The following is a 24,260-nucleotide window of genomic DNA, read 5'->3' as shown; positions in this document are numbered from 1 at the left end:
CTAATAGCCATCTTAATGTTAACAATATGTCTTTTATGTGGTTTGCAACAAAATGTTGGATAGAGCACCAAATAAAATGTCCTCTTACCAGTTCCATAGATCCACCCAACATCCCTGCAGCTCCCTGTAAACACAAAAAATATAGTATTTTTAATAGTGGAGGCATAACTGAATAATATAGATAGGCAGATGGTTAGACAGACGGACAGATAGACCAATAGATGGACAGACAGGAATAATATAAATAGAGAGATGGATAGATGGACAGACATACTATAGATAGATAGACAGGCCAACAGACAGACAGAAATAAGACAGACAAATAAATAAATAATAAAATAATATAAAATAAAATAATAATAAAAGACATAATAGAAGGACAGACAGATAGATAGACAGACAGAAATAGTATAGCTTGACGGACAGATGGATAGACAGACAGAAATAATACAGAGAACACAAAACACAATAAATATAAATATATATATATTATTTTTATCTAGTTTTAGGGGGGGGAGGGGGGCTAATTATTTACTTAAGAAAGTAGTTGTGTCATAATTATAATTGCTGCTCTGAGAGATGTTCCTAATTAATAAAGTTGATTAGGTATAAGAGTAATGTTGGGTTGACAAATGCATATTTCTGAGGCTTAAAGGAGTAGCTCACATCCAGATTGATTAATCACCACACATTTCTAGTTGATGGTCACCATTTAATTTTTTCCCTACTGTGGAAGTCAATGGTGACCATTAATTGCTTGGATTTTTTGGTCAGTGGTACTCACTCTGGGCCCTGTTGGTCCTCGGGGTCCCTGTGGTCCTCTCACACCCATGGCTCCCTGTTTTACACGGTGAAAAATAAAATCAATTAAACAATTATAAAATTGCTCACTTTTTAGAAAGATTTACAAAATGCTAAAACTTAGAGAAATACTGCAGCAATAGTTAACCATGAAATGCAAATAATAATAATAATAAAACTTAACACAGTCCAAATAAAAATGGCTGACATATTACGTGGATTTTATTGTATAAAAAAAGGTCCTCAAAATTAACTCTGACATTTATTTTTCATGTACAGAGTAAGATTTAAATTGTAATGCCATACATATAAGTTCTCTTTAAATAATAAAAAAGGCATATTCCTCCAAATGGTCGAGAACATATTTGGTTCCTATTTCACCCCAAAATCAAAAGGAAGGATTATTAAGTAAATTAAAGAAAGTACATAAAAGCAAGGCTAATTTGACTAGTTGGGTACTGTATATTATAACAAATCACATGTAAAAAAAAATTGAGTAATTAGGTTTCTGCTACTTATTTAACAAAAAAATAAATAAAAAAGTTAGAGTAACTCACAGGGGGTCCCACTTTTCCCAGCTCTCCCGGAAGTCCTCCTGGTCCTGGTGGGCCCTTTAAAAAAATTAATTAAATTCCTTGTTCTAAATAAACCAACAAAAAATAAATAAAATGCATTTGAACATACTTATATAAAACAAAAGGCACTTACAATTGGTCCATCAGATCCAACACCCTAAAACAAAGAAAAGATAACCATTTTGCATTCAAATTATTAAGCATTTATATGTTGTTGTTGTTGGGTTTTTTTCCATTTCTGAGATGTTTAAGCAAAATAAGTAAATAAAAACAATTATTTAAAAATATGTTTGACTAATTGCTGCTTAGAGCCCTGAGACAAGTTATGTAGCTCCAGTGCAGTATCTGGAGATCAGCTTTATGCCCATTTCTAACATTCATCATCTCGATTGTTTTTGTCTTAATTGCGTGGGTTTTAGAGATGTTAAAAGATGACAAAATCCCACTTACCGCCTCTCCTCTGATACCAGGTTTACCAGGTTCTCCCTGTTGCAACAACAATTACACATATTCTTTTTAGACGTAACATAAAATAGTTATATAAAAACAATAAAAGCAATTGTAGCTTACTTTGCAATGCTTTGTTTGAAATGCACCTTACTCATTCTTTGTTTGTACATATTACTTAATGTAGGACTGAATTAAGCCTCCATTTTAAAGTGTGCTATAGGATTTAATTATGAAAGTTTAATAAAATCAAACAGTAGATTGTTTGTTATACTCTTTAATACCACATTTACACTGTAAATACTGCTTGATGAACACTGCACAATCATGTTAACAATAAATAAGTATTTGAAAATGAATGAGTCGCTTTGAAAAAAATTCAAGATCTTCGAGTATCAAATCTGACAACAATAATGCTAAAACAGTCTAAATACGTTTGGAAAGCAGTGCATGATGGTAACACCATTATTAGTGTATTATTGAGTATCTGTAAACTGTTATAACTGGATATTTACACAGAGAAATATTGTAAACATATATGCATTCAAGCTTTAATTACCATAATCTTGAATTAAATACTAGTATGTAGTAAACAAAACTGGACCCACTTTTTTAAGTGTCATCAACTACTATTTACTAGCATTTAAATTAATTATCTGATACATTTAGCTTACTATGTTGATACGCAAAATGCCTGCTTGTATTTATATCTGTATTTAATTTCTGTAGTTGCATATAAAATTGAAGAGTTCAGATGCAAAAGCCTCCGAGGGCTATCTGAATTATTTTGATCTAAAATTAGCAATTTACTCTGCCTCCTAAAGCTTTTTTTTACTTTAAGAGCAATGAAAAGAATCTATTCATTCTAAAAAACAAAATTAAGATGGCAGTAACTCTTCAATTACTGCACACTGTTGAGTTGACACTGTTGAGTTAATCTTAAACTTAAACATACCCATATCACTAAACCGGTCCCTAATTTTAACGGTATTCCACCAAAAATGCTTTATTGAGTGCACCTAATTTTACAGTATGTACTAAACAGTGTACAGTGCTACTTAAATAGACAGTTCACCCAAAAATTATTTTCATCCTCCATTTATAAAAACAACCCCATGAAATGTAGCTTACGTTGCAATACTCTGTTTGAAATACACCTTACTCTTTCTTTGTACATAATAATTAATGTAGCATTTTTTCCAAACCTGTTTGAGTTTCTTTCTTCTATTGAACACAAAAGATATACAGAGGAATGTTGGGGAAATACTTTTATTGACGGTCATTTTTTGTTCCTACTACAGTATGAATATTTAAACGTGCTTGTATGAATTTAAAAGATTTTTTTTACCATTTACTCACATTTAAATCACTTAAGTGTGAGTAAATGGTAAAAAATAATAATTTTGGGGTAACTTTCCCTTTAAGAACGTACTGGGTTAAATAAGGTTAGATGTAATGACTTTGACACTTATAGTATTCACAAAAAAGTGCTACTGTTTAATGCAATAGAACATACCACCTGATGTAAAGTGGGATTACAAAAGTTAATTTAGGTTTTATGAAATTTATTTTAAACTATTGGGAAGCAAGAAGAACTTAAATAATCACCTGAATCACTTTTCTGCAATGTTACTATTAGAAAAATCCCACAAAACCAGAGAATCTTCTCAGACTAAGTGAAGTGCTGTGTTTTGTATGTGGGTGAGTTTAACAAGAACTGATGAATCTGACTTTCGTTGACAGATCAGTGAGCACACAGACAGGATTAGGAACTAGTGGTCATGTGAAAATACTTATAATTCCCTCTACAGGGCCAGTTAGTGCTGTGATTTGAGATCTGGTCCCTACTGAAGCAGAAGACTCATTAGTAGCTCACCTTTTGTCCTGGGGGCCCGTCGAGGCCTGGTTCTCCTATGGGGCCTATGAGACCCTGAGGGGCACAAAGGGGAAATGTTGCATCATTATCATTATTATCCCACACAACAATAAAGAGATAGTTCACACAAAAAGGAAATATTTAACAACACTCAAGTGGTTCCAAATCTTTAAAGTTGAACTTTTTTCTGTAGAACACAAAGGAAGATATTTTGAAGAATGTTGAAGACCGATTAATGACATAGTAGGAAAATAATAATAAATGGAAAGGAGTGGTTAGCAGTTTCTTCTTCAAAATATATTTTTTGAGGAAAGAAACACAGATTTGGAACAGGTGGAGGATGAAAAAAAAGCTATTTTTATTTTAAAGGTATAGTTTACTTAAAAAATACAATTCTATCATCATTTACTCACCCTTTACTTCTTCCAAACATGCCTGAGTTACTTTCTTCTGTTGAACACACAATAATTTATTTAGAAGAAAGCTAAATACAATCTGTAACCATTGACCATTATTTGTTTTTCCTACTATGGAGGTCAATGGTTACAGGTTTTCAGCATTCTTCAAAATATCTTCAATTGGGTTCAACAGAAGAAAAGTTCGAATAAAGCTTTGAATCAAACTCATTAGGGTTTGAAACCACTCGAGGGAGCATAAAAAGTGAGTAAATATTCATTTTTGGGTGAACTATCCCTTTAAATAGCAACAGGCCGACCCATGTCTACAAAACAAAGACACCTGTCAGTTACTCAACACCTTTTTGGACCTTCCGTCTCAGAGATACTTTCTTGACCCCTACTTCCATTTTCACAGAGAATACTCTTTAATTAAATCCAGGCGTCAGGTGTCTGTGCTTAAACAAAACCCCTGTTGTCAGACCTTTTTCCTCTGGTCTTTGCTTCAGTCCCGGCATGAGAAATTCCCTGCATTTTTTGACCCTCTTAAGAGTGCCGCCCACTATTGACTGACCTTTATTTTCCCATATACGATTATGTCAATGTTTAACTTTTTAACGTGATTCCTTACACATCATGATATTGCCAAGTATGATGGGATCCTGGATTAAACATCTATATTGATCCTGGAATATCATTTTTGTTCGAAAATGTAATCCATACCTATTTCCTACCCCTAAACCCAACCACAACTGTAAATTATTCCCAAAATCAGAGGGAAATAATAGTTGGATTACAATTAAGTAGAACTGCATAAACCTAATCGTAAGCCTAAACTTAATATAAACTGTAAACATATCCCCTAATTCTGATTAGCTGACTGGAATGTTGTTCCAGGATCAACATAGATGTTAATACAGGAACATGTTCTACTTGGTGAAATCTGGTTAGGGTGATTGCTCACATCGGCTCCAGGTAATCCAGGAAGTCCAGCAGAACCAGGATTTCCAGCATCCCCGTCGAGACCCTTTGGGTGCAAACAACAGTGTGTGAGATTGAAGGATATTCATAAATAGGCCAAATTGTGACTGATAAAAACTCTTTATATTTACAGCAGAGCCATCTTCACCGGTATCACCTCTCTCCCCCTGCAAGACAAACACATAATGAATAACATTCTGCTGATTCGTTTGCTTTATATATACAGTTGACGTCAAAATTATTTGAATTGTGATATTTTTTCCTAATATTTCCCAAGTTCTGTTTAACAGAGCAAGGATTTTTTCACAATATTTCCTATATTTTTTTCTTCTGGAGAAGGTCTTATTTGTTTTTATTTTGGCTAGAGTAAAAGCAGTTTTAAAAAAAAAAACATTTTGAGGTCAAAATTATTAGCCCCCTTAAGCAATCAATTTTTTTTTTTGATTGCCTACAGAACAAACCATCCTTATACAATGATTTGCCTAATTAACCTAATTTGCCTAATTAACCTAGTTAAGCCTTTAAATGTCACTTTAAGAGGAGGGCTAATAATTCTTCAACTGTACATATATATTTTTATTTAAATATTTAAAATAAAATCAACTCACATCAATGCCATCTATTCCAGGCACACCAGCAGGACCAGGAGTCCCAGATTCAGTTCTCTGTTCCAAAAATGTAAGTACACAATATTGTCATATTCATATAGTTACAGTAATAGACAAAAGTGATGTGTACAGTGTTGGAAAATTGATATCATCCTCCTTTTTATAAACATATAATGTCCTTAAAAAGTGTCTGTGTGCTCCGTTTTGATTGTTTTATTTGTGATAGCACAAGAAACACAAACAGAACTAAACAAACACAAAATAAAAACAATGAAATATATCTTATATTGTACTCCTTTCAGGTTTTTTGTTTTTGCGTAATAAAATAAATCACAAACACTGGGATAAACTTTTCTCTTTTTCCAATGTGATATTATTGACAGTTATTGTTATTTGAGTTACTTTTTACTTTTAACAATGTAGATTTATTACTTTCTTATATAAAATATAACATAAAATGTCAATAAAAGTCTCTTTGTTAAACTGCAGAGTAAATAAATCCCATAATGCAATTCTACAGCATAAATAAACACAAAACACACATTATATATAAGTGTATCATATATAAATTACATACATTTTTATTAAATTATATTGTTCGACTGTACTTTTCATTCAGCCCAGCATTTTTTCAAGTGTATAAGCTTTTAGATGGAATAATACAAAAGTTTTTCAGTATTTTAACTAATATTATTCAGCAGGTAAATATCATTTTAATCAAAGAAAAGCACCAAAATCTATATTTCAGCAAGCAATTCAAACACCTAAAATGCAACAGGTGTGTGCAGATGCAAAAATGCAGCGCAGTCTATTAAACCTCACAGTAATTTTGATTCTTTTTTAAAAAGAAAACAAACTTACTCTTACATGTTATTCTGAATTACAAGCGCTCACCTTAAACTCTGCCTCAGATATCTGAAAGGAAAAGAACAAAGACTGCATTTACCTGCGCCGTGCAGATGATGGTTATCTCCAACAAAATGAGTAAAAAGGGCCCGCGCACACCTGCAGCGCGAGCCATGATTTCCCCGAAGACACAAAAGCCCCTGTTTTCTTGGGATCAGTTGGGTTGACGGGACCCCCAGACCAAGAAACCCAACTAAATCCCCTTTCAACTATCTGAACTCAAGGGAGACCATAACCACAGACTCTGCTCATACATATGCATGAAGGGGTTCGTTCTTGGTCTGTGATTGGAGGGCAGCGGTACAGTGAGGGGTGGAGTCCAGCACACATTCGAATAGAAAGCGGGAAATTTGACTAGACGGCGACATTTGACCTTTTGTTAACAAACACTGATTGATCTGTGGGAGACAGAGAAGGGAATGCTGGGGAATAGTAGAGCTTTACTCTATTACAGCTTTACTTTTTTTTTTTGGTATATTAAAGGGATAGTTCACCTCAAAATTACCTAAAAATTATTATAAGATAAATTTTCTGCCATCATTTACTGTTCTCACTCTTGACTTGTTTCAAATCAGTTTGAGGGTTTTCTTCTGTTAAAGAAGATATTCTGTTCCGCTAAAGAAGATATTTTGAAAAATGTTGGAAACCTGTAATCATTGACTTCCATAGTATGAAAAACAAATATTAGGGATATCAGTGGTTACAGATTTTCAACATTATTCAAAATACTGTATCTTCTTTTTTGTTTTGGTGTGAACTATCCCTTTAAAGCAAGGTAAGAATGGAGTAAAAAATAAACTAAACGTCTTGTTTGACATATTGACATAGATTTTGGGACTCTTATCTTATCTTTGGGAATCTTATTTTATCAATTTAGAGAATTTTGCTAACAGCCAGTTAATATATACACTTTCATATTTTTTGTATCCATTTACTTCAATAGTATAGTAAACAAGTACTATAGATATAAGTGGTTACAAGTTTCCAACATTTTTCTAAATATCTTCTTTTGTGTTCAACAGAAGAAAAAAAACTCAAACTGGTTTGGAACATGTCAAGAGTGAGTTAATCATAGCAGAATTGTAATTTTGGGGTGAACTACCCCTTTAAGGCAAAGCATGAATGGGGTAAAACAGTCATCATCATCAAATTTCCCTAAATTATTAATTCATTCATTTTCTTTTCAGCTTAGTCCCTTTATTAATCAGGGGTCGCCACAACGGAATGAACCGTCAACTTATCCAGCATATGTTTTACGTAGCAGATGCCCTTCCAGCCACAACCTAACACTGGGAAACACCCATACACTCCCATTCATACACATACACTACGGGCAATTTAGCTTATTTAATTTACCTACTGTATAGCGCATGTCTTTGGACTATGGGGGAAACCGGAGCACCCGGAGGAAACCCATGTGAACACAGGCAGAACATGCAAACTCCACACAGAAACGACAACTGACCCAGCCGAGGCTCGAACCAACGACCTTCTTGCTGTGAGACACCGTGACGCCCTACATTAAAATTGCAAACATTTATTTATTTGCTTATTTTTGAATTACATGTTGTATTTTTCAAATGTTATGTTTAAATATGCAAATGAGGCACTATTTAGTAAAACACACTAATTTGCATACATTTTTAGTACAAAAACTGAACATTTGATAAAGTCAGGTTCAAAATATCTTGTTTTTTTTTGACATATTAGAGATTTTGGGAATCTTATTTTATCTTTCCATAATTCAGAAAAATTTGCAAACAGCCAATATATAAATACATTTTCACATTTCTTTGTAGAATAAAAAGTTGTATACAATCAGAAAACCTTCATAATACAAATATGAATAAAACTGTAAAGTCTGGCCAATATAAAAGCTGCTGAAGTAGAAGCTTATGACTGAGAAAGAGTGCAGGAGAAAAAAAATCAGTGTGAGAAAACACATTCAAAAAATATGTATTGCAATTTAAGGGCGGCACGGTGTTGCAGTGGGTAGCGCTGTTGCCTCACAGAAAGAAGGTCACTAATTCGAGCCTCAGCTGGGTCAGTTGGCATTTCTGTGTGGAGTTTGCATGTTCTCTCTGTGTTTGCGTGGGTTCCTTCCGGGTGCTCTGGTTGTTTCCCAGTGATGGGGTGCAACCGAAAGTGCATCTGCTGCGTAAAACATATGCTGGATAAGTTGGCGGTTCATTCCGCTGTGGGGACCCCAGATTAATAAAGGGATTAAGCCGAAATGAAAACGAATGAATCGGCGCCAGTGGTGTAGTGGTTAGTGCGTCGACATATGCATTCTGGTGCTCACGGCGACCCAGGTTCGATTCCCGCCTCGTGGTCCTATGCTGATCCTTCCCCTATCTCTGCTCCCCACACTTTCCTGTCAATACCCTTTACCCTCCTATCAATTAAAGGTAAAAACCCCCGAAAAAATAATTATAAAAAATAAAATGAACGAATGAATATTGCAATTTTAGTCTAATCTCTCAGAAATAAAGGTACAAGTTTGTCAACAGGGCAGTACATTTTCAAAAGGTGCATATTAATAGCTAAAACAAACAAGTGCATACCTCACAGTAAGGCTGGGCGATATGGCAAAAATGCAATCTCGATAATTCCTTTCCATATTAAATGATAATGATAAAAAACTCAATATAAGTTGTTAATGCTTCCAGCTTTAAAAGAGTATCCCAACAATGACTGAAGCCACAAAGAATAGATGCTTCATTAAAAAACATACTAACAACAAGTTTACACATTACTCACATTTTTTGGAGATTCCAATTTTCTGTAATATACCTATACAATATAAAATATAATATTCTGAAGAACTGTAACTGACAGCATATAAACAGTACATAAACAAAAATAAACTTATTGCATTTTCTAAAAAACAATCACTTACAGAAATATTTTTAAATAAATGTTTTACTTAATTAAAAATGGTAAAAATAGTCATAATTAAAATAAACAACAGTTTAACAGCCAATACTGCTGGCAGGAAAGTGAATCGAGCTTGCTAAACAATACTGTGTGACGTAGCATATCTCTAATATCAACACAATTACACATTCCTGTTGTTGCATATGTCTGCTGTGTGATTGGCTCTTAGATCATTCCTTCATTCATTTTTTTTTCTGCTTAGTCCCTTTATTAATCAGGGGTCGCCACAACAGAAAAAACCGCCAACTATTCCAGCATATGTTTTATGCCCTTGCAGCTGCAACCCAATACTGAGAAACACCCTTATACTCCCATTCACACACATACACTTCGGACAATTTTAGCTTACCCAATTCACCTGTACCGCATGTCTTTGGATTATGGGGGAAATTGGAGCACCCAGAGGAAACCCACGCGAACACAGCGAGAACATTCAAACTCCACACAGAAATGCCAACTGACCCAGTCGAGGCTTGAACCAGTGACCTTCTTGCTGTGAGGCGACAGCACTACCCACTGTGCCACCACATCGCCCCAGCTCTTAGATCAATATTGAGTAAAAATGTTTATAGCTTATCATCATTATCGACATAAATTTAATCACGATTCCATATGATATCGTTTATCGGGCCAGCCCTACCTCACCTTAAATGTACAAAAGTGAACCTTAAAGGTACAAAAGTGTACCCTAAAGGTACTCTAATGTCCACATGTATGGTACAAACCTGTACCTTTTGAAATGGTACCACCCTAGTGTCAGATTTTGTACATAATTTCTGAGAGTGTACAGAGACAAGCAGAAAAGGTGCAACAAATGACACACTTAAAAGTGCATTCAGGATGTTTTCTTTACATTAGACCTTTAAAAAAATCTTCAAAAAAAGCTAATCTCAGAATTGATGCCTAAAAATAGTGTTTTTGTCTGCAGTGTCTGGCTTTAAAATTGAGATGTTAGACATGTCTCACCTGTCTCCTTGCAGGAAGGTCACTGCATGTGTCTCTCTGCGGGATGTTTAAGTCACAGAGGATCAGCATCGACTGCAGCTCAAACTGAAATAACAGACAAACAACCATCAAAAAAAGCATCATGATAATGTGAGCCAGTCTGGGGTATTGAATTGTCGATCACTTATGTTCAAAAACATGTTATGTTCACAAAGAGATTGATTCGGATTTTGGCACACACACACACGCACAATTGTTCTCAATGGTTTTTTGCAGAACAGTGAATTTAAATGAGTTTTCTTATTGAGGCTAGTGATAGATTTAACTCATAATATGCTCATATATCATTTGGTGACACTTAATTTAAAAGTTTGCCTATACAAAAAACCTCATGTCTGGCTATATAATTACACACATTAAGATACACACACAATCAAAATAATTAAATATTTTTGCTAACTACTTATTTAAAATGAGCTCAACAACACAATTCTTGAGGGTTTTTTGGGACAGCTTAATTGTTTTATGGTCAATCAACTTAAAATTGTAAAAACCATCACGTTAACTTAATCGATTTGCATTGGGACAACATGAAGGGATTGTGTGGAACCCAGCATTTTTTACAGTGCATTCTCCTATTAACAGTATTGTTTAAAATATTGTAATAAACTAAAAAAATGGAAGGCATCAATTGATCAAATAATAATAAATATAAATGTATAATTTTACAAAAGCTTTGTTTTTAAACTTTTAAGTGTATTTTCTTTATTAAATAAACCAGCCAGAGTGAACAGAAAAGAAAAAGTCACACTTTACAATAATAATGTGTCTAAAATGAAGTTAATGCATTATTAATATCCAAAGTTGTGGTTGTTATCATTATTTAATCCACCGTTAACATGAACTAATAAGAACTTTCCGTTAGCTCACATTAACAAAAACAAATAAATACTGTAATAAATGTATTGTTTATTGTTTGTTCGTGTTAGTAAATACATGACCTACATGAATTGTAGTGTTACCAAAGACTGCTTTCAGAAACTTTTACAAAATCCTACTGAGCAAAATCTTTTGAACAATAATATTATATTTTCTTTACATTTTAAGGTTGATTTTAAGAAGGAAAAAAAACTGTGAACTTATTTTGCTGAAATGCATTAATTCACAAAATTTAAACAAATTAAATTAAACAAATTTTTAAATTAAACTGTTTTTTCAATATATAAACTTATATACAACATTCAGCTGTTGATGTTAGTGATGTATTAGTAAATGCATTTTAAGGGAACTGAGTTATTTTGAATTAACAAAGAACAACTGCATGTTTGTAACAAATGCATTGCTCATTGTTAGTTAATGCACTAATAAATAGACCTGTGTCATCAACATTCTTTTCAAAATTGTTTCAGAAACCAATCACTATAACCATACTGTATGTGTAGTAGTCAACATTCGGAGTGGATCAGATATGTTTTTCAAAATAAGACGAAAAAATGTTTAATAGTTTTAGAAAATTTTATTTCCACTTTTTTTATCTACTTCAACTGCAAAATTCGAATTTGTGCTAAAAAGATGGATATTCGTGTCTAAACCAATTTGCAAAATTCATCGCCCCAAGTATTACTGCAAAGACAAATCCAGTCTTTTATGCAGGCCGGCTGTTTGGACTCGAACCTCGCTGCTAGAATTCCCACATATATGCTGAAATGTATTTGGAAGAATCCAAATTCCATTGAAATAGACGGTCTGCTACAAACTGTACAGCTCATAATTACAACAGCACTGCGACCTCGAGGAGAACATATCCATAAAGTAGATGCATGTGTGATTTTATAGACATTTAATGACTGATGAATTTTGGCATTCTCATCCTGAAAAATTACCGTAAAATAAATATGTCAGCTGTTAACGAAATACAAACCCACACACTGCATGAGTTAGTGATCAGAGATGTTGACAAACATATAGCAGACATAAAATTAGAGAACAAAGTACAGTTTGGTAAATTTCAAACTCATTGTTAATTATAATGACTAGTGAAGTCTGTGAAAGACTAGTGATTGTCTTGTGAAGGACTATTGATGTCTATACACAGCCATATCACCCTGCAGTCCAAGACCGGTTGCTCACTGAAGCTAAGCAGGGCGGGGCCTGGTCAGTACCTGGATGGGAGACCACATGGGAATAATCGATTGCTGTGAAGCAAGTGGTGTTAGTGAGGCTAGCAGGGGGCGCTCAACCTGTGGTCTGTCTGAGTCCTAATGCCCCAGTATAGTGAAGGGGACACTATACTGTCAGTGAGGGCCGTCTTTCAGATGAGTAGTTAAACTGAGGTCCGGACTCTCATTAAAAATCCAATGGCACTTCTCGTAAAGAGTAGGAGTGTAACCCCGGTGTCCTGGCTAAATTCCCTCCATCGGGCCTTACCCATCATGGCTTCCCAATCCAAGTGGTTGCTGCAGACTGGTGGTGGTGTGGAAAGACCCCCTTCAAGAGTGTGATGCGCTTTGGTTGTATGGCCATACACATAAAATTTTTGTAAACAGTGTTATTTGTGAAAATATATATATATATATATATATATATATATATATATATATATATATATATATATATATATATATATATATATATATATATATATATATATATATACATATACATACAGTTGAAGTCAAAATTATTAGCTCCCTTTAATTTTTTTTTTCTTTTTTAAATTTTTCCCAAGCGATGTTTAACAGAGCAAGGATATATATATATATATATATATATATATATATATATATATATATATATATATATATATATATATATATATATATATATATATATATATATATATATATATATATATATATATATAATATTTAAATGTATGTGCTCTCTAACTTTAATTACAAAAAGATAAAAACACACTGATTAATATGTTATAAATATTTAATCATAAAGTCATAATTATTTACTTGTCAAATCCAAATAATGACTTATACTTTGGCATCTGGAAGGCTTTATAGAAATATATACAGTTGAATTATTAGCCCTCCTGTGGAATTTGTATTATTTTTCAAATTTTTCCCTAATGATGTTTAACAGCAAGGAAATTTTCACAGTATTTCTTATAATATTTTTTCTTCTGGAGAAAGTCTTATTTATTTTATTTATTTGGCTAAAATAAAAGCAGTTTTCAAGTTTTTTTTTTAAACCTTTTAAGGTCATATTTTCGATTAACTACAGAACAAACCACTTTTAAACAATGATTTGCCTAATTACTCCTAACTTGTCTAGGTAGCCTAATTAACCTAGTTAAGCCTTTAAATGTCACTTTAAGCGGTATAGAAGTGTCTTGAAAAAATATCTAGTCAAACATTGTTTACTGTCATCATGACAAAGATAAAATAAATCAGTTATTGAAATTAATTATTAAACCTATTACAGTATGTTTAGAAATGTGCTGAAAAAATCTTCTCTCTGTTAAACAGAAATTGGGGGAAAAATATACAGGGAGCTAATATACAGGGGGCTAATAATTCTGACTTCAACCGTGTAGAGAAAATAATTGTATATGCAAATAAGAATGAACCCTTGAACTTGATTCTCACCGGCACTGCTATTGCTGAGTTGTCCTTCAGTTTTCCAATATATGTGAATCCATCCAGGTTTACTTGTCCTCTTGGTGCGAGCTGCTGTGAATCTGTTGCTGTACAGTCTGTCATCAGCCTCACAGAGCCTTTTTTGACGATCAGTGTAATCTTGTGCCACTGAGAGCTGAAGAGGAGTGCTTGGTAGGGGAATAAAGCTGTCATGGCCCTGTTCTCCAGGGTTCTGTAGGCAAACTCAACAGACAGAGACTCCCCGTTGAGTCGGACTCCCAGCTGTTCATTCCCATTCACATCTTGCATTTGCCACAAATTCCAGCTCTTTTTCCATGTGTTGCCAGTCATTCGATAGGTTGCACTAAATGCAAATTCTTCAGGCAGGCCCAAAGGAAATGCAGATCTGATTTAGGGATGCAATATAAAAGCTGATTACAAACAGAGAAGGTGTCCTAGTGTAATGATTGAAGCGAGTTACGTGTTTTACAGTATTGAGATGACATAATTATATATAACCTGTCAAAAGTTTGAACATATTCATCTCTTATAAGCTCATCAGGGCTTTATTTATTTGATTAAAAAAATAAATAAATAAAGCAAAATCATTTTAAAATATACACTGCAAAAAACAATTCTGTAAAAATTTGGTTGCCAGGAATACTGTAATATTTAAAAGTGCACTGTAAATTAACAATTATAATTTTGCTGTAAAACTACACAGCACAATTGTAATTGTTAGTTTACAGGACACTTCTAAATTTCGTCAGTAATACTGTAAAAATTGCCAGTAATACTGTAAAATTTACAAGCACACTGTAAATTAATAATTTCAATTGTGCTGTAAAACTACAGAACATTTGAAATTGTTAATTTACAGTGCTCTTGTTAATTTTACAGTATTACTGACAATCAAAATTGCCGGTAATCCTGTAAATTTTACAGCATTTTTTACAGTGTAATTTTTTCCATCTTCAATATCACACGATCCTCCAGAAATCATTCAAATATAATTATTTTCTGCTTGGTTATGATTAAGTATGATTAATCAGTCAATCAGATTAATCAGTCATTAATAAGGGTCAACACATCAATTGGTTTCTGAAACAATTTTGAAAACACATCAATGACAGAATTTTCATTTTTGGGTGAACTATCCCTTCAATGAGCCGAATACACTGCTTTTGTTTTGAAAATGAAAATGGGATCTTCTGATTGTTTGGGTGATGGTAGTTGTTTTGTACTTTTTATTTATGGTTAGAATTAATTTTTATACTTTAAGTTTTAGTGGTTTAGTAATTTGAAGTTTTATTTAAATATACTGTATGTCTATATAGGGCGGCGCAGTGGCTCAGTGGTAAGTACTGTCGACTCACAGCAAGAAGGTCGCTGGTTTGAGTCCCAGCTGGGCCAGTTGGCATTTCTTTATCAAGTTTGCATGTTCTCTCCGTGTTCGTGTGGGTTTCCTTCGAGTGCTCTAGTTTCCCCCACAGTCCAAAGACATGCGATATAGGTAAATTGGGTAAATAAAATTGGCCGTAGTGTATGAGTGTGTAAATCAGAGATTAAGCCAAAGGAAAATGTCTATATAGGATACACTTTTTTAAAGGTGTCCTTATTTGTAACTATTGATTTAACAACTGAGTAGGCTAATATCAATTAATGACATGTACTTACCATAAGATTGTAGGTTCAGGATAAGGGTTATGTCTGATTGCATGTAATTATGCATAAATACTTGGAATTAATGTATTAAGTACATGGAACATGTAACAAAGGCACATTAAAAAATTAAGTAAATGAAATGAAACAAAATAAATATATATATTTAATTTTTTTATGTTTTTTATCACATGAATGCAAATTTGGTGATCAGAATAGACTTATTTCAAAAACATTAAAAACTTTGTTTCGTAACAGTTTACATGGCTACTATCTACAAAATCATTGTGGTTTTAATTGTAGCATATATGAAATATTAATAGCATGGTATTTTGAAATATTTACTCTTTAATACTCTAGAACATGCTGCTTTAAAAAAATACTGACGCTGTATCCAAAAACATTGTTAATATTTTAGCTTAATTTATCAATTAAAAAAGAGCATGAAGTTAATGTAAATGATTCCGTTTTCTCATTCAGCACCATGGACAGAGGAAGTTCCTTGAGTGACCAGTAGATGCCGCCACATGACAACAGTTCATCTCATGCTCATGTGTTTCTATAGCTACAGAGATGTTCTAAAATAAATTGCCAACACTGAGTGTGTATTAGAGAGCACTGGGAATGGGAAATGGCTTAAAGTTACTATGAAAGAGGCTAAATCAGGTCTCGCTGCAATGTAAATGTTTTCATTTAGCTTTAGATTGACTAAAACCACGAAAATAAAAATGGTGTAGCACTTTATTTATTTATCAAAGAGCCTTTGTCACACATGCATACTTACTACAATAATTCCAATTAATTATGCATAATTACATGCAATCATACTTAACCTTTATCGTAGTAGGTATGTATAATTAGTTGATATTACTGAGGATTTAAAAGAATAGATACACTGTTACAATGGCACCTTAAACTAAAGTGTAGCCTAACAATAACCTTTATTTAACCAGGTTAGTCAGTTGAGAACCAGTTCTCGTTTAAAACGAAGATCTATCCAAGAGGCAACATAAAAAGCAGATTTGAAGCAGCAGATACACAATACAATAACAATTACACAGATGCAGATAACAACATTTAAAAACAAGGAAAAACTATAAACAAGCACAGTGATCTTGTACTGTTAAGTGAATTGATTTTTTGAAGGATGATAGTGGAATAAAAGTGTTGAGCTTTCAGGCATTCCAAGCATCAGCAGCCGAAAACTGAAAAGAGTAGCGACCAAATGAAGTACAAAATTTATGGTGCACAACGGTTAATAAAACTACTAGAGACATATTTTCTAAATGTTAAGAAGTGACTAAATGTAGTGGAGTTTTCTCAATAAGAGTTTGGTAAATCAACTAATCATATTCAAACTATTAGTAATCATTAACTTCCCATAGTATTTATTTTTCCTATATAGAAATCAATTATAAGTTACAGGTTGATAAAATATCTTCTTTTGTGTCCAACAGAAAAAGGAAACCCATAAAGATTTGGAACCACTTGAGGGAAAGTAGCCTAAATCTCCTCAGTTGATTTCCACTCAAACAGAACAGCTTCCAGTTTCTCTTTTGGAAATCTCACTGTTCAAGGAGAGTAGAGTTGTTAGATGTGTTTACCTGGTGTTTATTCTAAAGTTGAACTCGGGGCCAATCTTATACGCAATATGCTGAGATGTTGTTCCAGGCACCGTCTTCACCGTCCCTCTCCTGGCCAACTCTGCAATGCTGAACTGAGTCATGATGTAAAATCCTGTTGGATATTAGAGCCACATATAAATTAAAGAATGACACATTTACATGAAAAGCTGTTGTTTTTTTGTGAGAGGTTTACCTGGAAATAAGCCATTCCCATCTTTACTCTGAGGACACACAGTTTGTTCTGTCTGTAAGTGATTCAAACTGGAAAATGGTCCAACTTTGAAGAAACAATATTAGTGTTACGATAAATAAAGGGACAGTTCACCCAAAAATAAAAACATACAAACATGTTGAACACAAAAGAAGATATCTTAAAAAATGTTGGAAACCTGTAACCATTGACGTACATAATATTTATTTATCCTATGGAAGTCATTGGTTTCTAACATTTTTCAAAGTATCTTATTTTCTGTTTAACAGGAAGAAAGAAACTTATAAAGCTTTGAAACCACTTGGAGGTGAATAAATATTCAGTGAATTAAAATTTTGCATTAAAATAACTATGCCTTTAAATGCTGTAAACAAATACAGTTTGTCTCTGTGGCTTTGGTGCATTTCTCACAACACTATTTACATTTGCACAACAGTTAATGCATTTCTCAAAACAATTAGTACAAACTGCAAAACTTAGTTGATAACCTCAAAAGCATGTCACTTGCTCAAAATGGATCGCTCATTCCTCAAAAGCAAGTATTCATGTCAATGAAGGTGTCAGTGTCATCAAGATGAAAAGTCCTGACACCTTTGTTTATGTACAAGATAGTCATATGGCTGTCATGTTTTCATTATGACAGTTTACTCTGTAGATGTTTTCCAATGCAAATAAGTCAGATTTTGGTGACACTTTCTGAAAATGCTCAAGACAGCACTAGATACTTATTCGCACAGCCATTTAAAAACTACTGTAACATTAGATATCAGTGTATTTAGTGAGGTATCTGAGTACAACACACTGAATATGTGTTCCATATTTTAACTACATTTGCTGTTCACAATTCTAATTTTTTCACAGCATTGTGCAAAAGAATAAACACACCCTTATTTACAACAAACATAAACTTCCTTTGGGTAGAGCTGTGTACAACTGTAAACTATTTTGTAGTACATATTGGAACTGAACCTACAACATACACAGGGCTGTAAATCATTCATGAAATTGTTCATTTTAGAAGACATTTTCAGGAATAAAAAAGATTTAAAAAGTATTTATAAAACTTGCTTGACAGATTTCGACACAGAAGTTCAACATTTTTGTATGTAAAGACTCAAGTAATGAAATAAGGCCTATTAGTTTTACATGGTATGACCATTCAGCATTCACATGTTTAGTTCATTTTGACTGACATGACATAAGCCAATGATAATGTTATAAAACAGCAGAGAGTTGTATGAAAGCAGTTGATGCATGTCCAAAAGCATTTGCAATTTGTTGGAAGGAATGAGAAACTGCTGCTATGATGTGCACAAATGACTGATTGTTTTGAGAAATGCATTAGCTGTTGTGCAAATGTAAATAGTGTTGTGAGAAATGCACCAAAGGGACTGAGAAAATCTGTAAATAACCATTAGTTATCATCTTATTTCCCCAGCTGATTGATTAAATTAAGGACTGCAAACATTTTTATCAACATATTTATTTAAGTTATGTTTAAATTCACTTTTTCTCAATTAAATACGGATTATTTGCAAAAATCTACATATTGGATGATATATAAACGTATATATTATAATAAATTAGTCAAATGTGTTTACAATATCTTTTTATCACTTGAGAAGATACAGACAGAAAAAAAATATCTTTTTTGTTGTTTTTCTTTATTTTATAATATATTTAGGGCAGTTTCACCTATGGGAATAGGACAATGGAGAGAGGGGAAGGGTCGGAAAAGGACCTCAAGCCGGGAATTGAACTCAGGTCACCATGGGCACCACAGTGCACCACAGCACACTTAATCACTAGACTATTGGTGCCATTGTTGTTGTTGTTGGTGATAAATGAAATGTTGTGTATACAGTGCTCAGCATAATTGAGTACACCCCATTTTGAAAATGAATATTTTTATCCATTTCTCAGTGAATATAGACAATGTATTTTGGTGCATTTAAACAAAACAGATTTATTAATCAGATACATTTATGAAAATAATATTTTAGTCAAAGAACATATTGAAAGATAATACAATTAAATTCAAGCTAAATATTGCAAAAAAATTACAACCTACAAAATTTCAACTAATGTTTTAAATTTTTTTGCTTCTCTTGATTTTTCCTTATTTTGTTAGATAAGCTCCAAATTTGGCTTTAGTACTGACTAATCTGATGTAAATGCACAAATATAACATTTTATAGCTTCCTATTAAAATATGAATTTAAAAGAGAGATTTGTGAGGGGTGTACAGGGGTGTATGCTGAGCACTGTAATCAGGCACATACTCATTGAATATGTTCTCTTTAAAAACCTTTATAATATAGATATCATCAGTGTAAGAGCTGCTGAAATGGAGATCTATGGCCCAGAGAAAAATATCATTTAGAATTTTTTTATATTATATATTGTAATTGAATTCTACAGACAAAGTGGAGGGGAAAACACTTAATAGGGTATTTGGAATGTTTTCTGTTCTTTTGACTGAAACAAAAAACACTCGTACACTGTAAACGTGAATAAATTGAGACTACTCAAATGATTTGAGGAAAGTGATTGAGTAATAGGAAACTTGTTGGAAACTCAATTAATTGAGTTGACCAAATGTGGTCTCTTCATTGAATTAACTTAAATGTTTAAGTACAGATAATTTAATATGGCCAGTAGACTAAACTTCCAAATTTTTCAGCTTTTATATTCTTTACTTACTTACTGACTCCCAGGGCCGTTTATATCAAAGTTGATATTTAGCCGCACCATGTTGGTGTTTCGTAACATGTCATTTTTAAGAGGTGGGATATTATTTCAACACTCAACCCCCAACCTGGAGGACCAGGACATACACACATACACTACGGACAATTTCGCTTATCCAATTCACCTATACCACATGTCTTTGGACTATGGGGAAACAGGAGGACCCACGCCAACACGAGGAGAACATGCAAACTCCACAAAGAAATGCTAACTGACCCAGCTGGGATTCAAACCAGCGACCTACTTGCTGTATCGCTACCTACTGTGCCACCATGTCGCCCCCGCATGTATGTTAATTGAGAAAAATGTACATAGCATTTAAATATCTACTTACTAATTTAACTTTTCTCTTTCGTCAGGTGGGTTCAGGTAGTGCCTCTGTCCGGCTGTGCTTCAGCAAAATTCAGCATCACAAGCAAAATGACCACCTTGTGTCATATAACATATATCGACCAATCAGCGCAGGGCAGAACCAATCATTTTAAACCGAGACATGGTGAGTCGTTTAAAGAAATTTAAATGTTAAAATATTAAATAAAAGTGTTTAAACACCTGTTTAAACACTTAAACCTTTTTAAGTTTTGATGCCAAAACTTGGTATTTTAAGTAATGTCAAGTTATATTAACTTTTTATCTTTAGTAATGACAACAGCGGGGTTTACAGTGTATGAAAAGTCCAGGTTTGTTTTGTTTTTCTTATTGCCTGTTACTGTATTTAGTAACTGGATTTACTGTAAAGAAGCTGTTTTTAGTGACTTTTCTTGACAAATTTAACAAACCCGATGCCTTAAAAATAGAATTTATTGAGTTAAAAAGTAGACTTAAACAGAGTAAACCCATTGTAAGGTGACAAAATTAATTTTTATAATTATGCACATAGATAAATACTTAATCATTTTAATTCAACAGGTTTACTTACTTTTTTTTAAGTAAATAAAAATAGCTTTTTATAGTGCTCTCACATTAAATATATAAAAAAAATCCTTTCCCCATCCTTTATTCCTTTACCCGATTTGTCCTTTTATTTATTTCCTCCTCCTCCCTGTGTGTTTGTGTGTGTGTGTGTTTGGCGAACACACATTGCTTGTGAAATCTGTGTTGACTGTGTGAACAACACAATCACGCTGTGTTTGAAAAGCTGCGCCACCACCTCGTCTCCTTTGAGTTCAAGCATTTTACTGTTTTCAACTCTGTTCAACATGTTTGTGCTGTCATTTCGTTATATCTAACATCTAAAACCCAGCAAAATCAATTTCTATTATTATATTATTTATGGTAAAGACACTTACTGTGCGAGTGAAGCCCGGTGGAAAAGCATGGATTTATTACATTACACAACAGGTACAGACAAACCTGCCTAGAAATAAAAAAAAAACAGTAATGCAATAAATATTCAAAACTAAAATAAACTTGGTTACATGAAAGGAATAGTTCACCCAAAAATGACAATTTCCTCATCATTTACTTCAAACCTCAAGTTGATCCAAAACTTTATGAGTTTCTGGGAACACTTTAATTTTAAGTGATTAGTAGTTACACGTTTCATGTTCTTACTATAAAAATTACAATGTATTATGCATAATTCAAGTCATGTTTATTTCTATAGCGCTTTTACAATGTAAATTGTGCCAAAGCAGCTTAACATAGAAATTCTAGTAAACTGAAACTGTGTCAGTCCAGTTTTCAGAGTTTAAGTTCAGTTTAATTGAGTTCAGTGCGGTTTAATTTTCGTTGCTGAAAGTCCAAACACTTGAGAGCAAATCCATCGATGCGCAGCTCCAAACCCAAACCAAGCAAGCCAATTACATGTAATCTAACTCCAACCATATATTAAATATATGAAATTAATTAATATGACTCAGTACACTATAAAAAGTGGTTAGTTGACTTAAATAAAGAGAAAAAAAGCTTGTTACCTTATAATTCTTAAGTATGAGACAAAAGTAATGTGGGCCAAATGTAACAAAGAGATTTCATTTGACTTCCAGGCTATAACAGCACATTCAGCATGCAACCTTTGATGAAGCTGCCTAATATCACCTGATTTCGGGACCATGTCCCATGGTTAGCTCCAAATTTCTGTTTTTAAGTGCAAAAAGTAAATTATTGTAGCAGTTCTTTTTTCCTTATTACAAGTTGAGTTTCTCTTTTCATGCATCACAGTAATGCTCAATCTGCAGGATATTTAGTGCAATACACATCCTTGAATTTGCAATGTCTGAGTTCCTCAGTTTAAAAGTAAATCAGGTTCAAATGGCAAAAGTTCCTGTGGGGATGAAACTAACACTGTTATTTATGTCTCACTGCTAATAGACAGTGTTTGGATATAGATGTTTAAAAAAAATGAATGCATATTTCCAATAATAATAAAAATATTCAAAAATTATAGAAAATCTTTAAATATTTCATTGTTGGATTGCTTTTGAAACATTTGATGGAACTGAAGTTAAAATGAAAATGCCGTTAAATTTTATTTTATTTTTTTTTTGTAAAAATAAAGGACAAAATATGTTTTCAGTTAACATTAACAGGGTCATTTAGATTTAAAATAAACAAGATTAAGCCCGTAAATCTAGCATATATTGTGTTGACCCACCCGTGTGCTACCTTTGTCAATGCCTATGGGGTAACAATGTGCAACTTTTGTTATATTGGAGTTGTTCTACATGGAGAAATAACACCTGATGTTGATAGACCACTCTTCTGAATTAGGAACCAAAGCAAAAATATATTTCTGCCAAAAAAATTATCTTTTAAAATTAGGTTTTTATGAAAAAAATTACTTTCGTCCCCGCTCTCCCTTAAACATCCTATGTGCATAATTATAAAAAGTTACGTCAATGGGTTTACTGACATTTATTAAGTAAAACCAACTTGTTGCTTTTTTGGCAAAGGGTTTATTTAAGTAAATTAACTAATCTCTTTTTACAGTGTAGTTAAAATGAATAGGTACACTGTAACTACGTCACCTTACAATAAAGTGTAACTGAGTTTCTTTCTTCCGTTAAACACAAAAGAAGATATTTTGAAGAATGTTGGAAACCATTGACATCCATTACAAAAAAAAATCTATAGTAGTCAATTGCTGTTTCCAACATTCTTCACTCTTTGTGCTCAACACAAGAAAGAAGCTTGTGAAGGTTTGGAGGTTGAGTATGATCACAGAATTAATATTTTTGAGTTCAACTTCCAATTCCAATAATAGCATATAAATAAAAGATGAAATGTAAGAAAAGGGAATCTTGTTATGCTTTACCTCCAGATCATTTTTCCTGATCCCTGCTGATGTTGTTGTGACGTAGGAGGCATGTTGTCTGAAGAGCTCATCCAGATGATCTGCTGCTGCTGTGAGCTGAGGAACATCTAACAAGCCCAAACATCAGTGCTGGAGGAGGAGGAAGCTGCTTGTATTTGGATCCTATAATGGTAAACAAGGAGACTTCTAGGGACACGTCTGATTAGCTTTATATGCCCTGAATGCTTCACTGTAAAGTAAATTAATAAACAAATCAGTGAAACAGAAGCTGTGTTTGCTTTACACTGTAAAAAAAATATCTGTTATTTAACAGTTTTGGTATTTTGTGATTCACAAGTGTTTTCCTTTATTTACGGTTGTGAATTGAATTGTGGGACCTTGATCACTGCTCTGTTGACTTTTTTTTAGATGTTGAAAATTCAACTCTACAGTTTAACAAAGTGACTTTTATTGACATTTGAGTATATATATAAGGTATAAGAAATAATATTCAGAGAAATAAGTCTGTAAAATAACAGAAAATGTACTGGCTGTTTATTACAAGGTTGTTGTACCATAATACACAACACAAACCCAGACAATATATCATTTTAAACTATTAAAAATGTTCCTAAAAGTCACTTTTTCCAACTTTTCAAAGTTAAAAGTTGTTGGATGAAAGGTCAAGGTCCTAAATGCAATTCAAAAGCAGAAA

The 24,260-nt window shown here is 33.1% G+C and overlaps 1 protein-coding gene across 1 annotated transcript in view; it reads right to left on the bottom strand.

Annotated features, from left to right (window-relative positions):
- Positions 1 to 6,800, bottom strand: part of col9a1b (collagen, type IX, alpha 1b) — a 40,157-nt gene extending 33,357 nt beyond the window's left edge. The window contains exons 1-10 of the mRNA XM_056471344.1: positions 6,630 to 6,800; positions 5,684 to 5,740; positions 5,207 to 5,242; positions 5,059 to 5,121; positions 3,700 to 3,753; positions 1,827 to 1,862; positions 1,510 to 1,533; positions 1,359 to 1,412; positions 785 to 838; positions 89 to 124 (exon numbers count right to left, since the gene is read on the bottom strand). Coding sequence (XP_056327319.1) covers positions 89 to 124; positions 785 to 838; positions 1,359 to 1,412; positions 1,510 to 1,533; positions 1,827 to 1,862; positions 3,700 to 3,753; positions 5,059 to 5,121; positions 5,207 to 5,242; positions 5,684 to 5,740; positions 6,630 to 6,704 — 489 coding nt within the window. The 5' untranslated portion in view covers positions 6,705 to 6,800. The remainder of the gene's footprint in view (positions 1 to 88; positions 125 to 784; positions 839 to 1,358; positions 1,413 to 1,509; positions 1,534 to 1,826; positions 1,863 to 3,699; positions 3,754 to 5,058; positions 5,122 to 5,206; positions 5,243 to 5,683; positions 5,741 to 6,629) is intronic.
- Between the last annotated feature and the right edge of the window lie 17,460 nt (positions 6,801 to 24,260).

This window comes from Danio aesculapii, chromosome 13, assembly GCF_903798145.1.
Source record: "Danio aesculapii chromosome 13, fDanAes4.1, whole genome shotgun sequence".
Lineage (NCBI taxonomy): Eukaryota > Metazoa > Chordata > Actinopteri > Cypriniformes > Danionidae > Danio > Danio aesculapii.
Note: the sequence above shows the minus strand (reverse complement) of the source record. Positions and strands in the feature narration are given on the sequence as shown.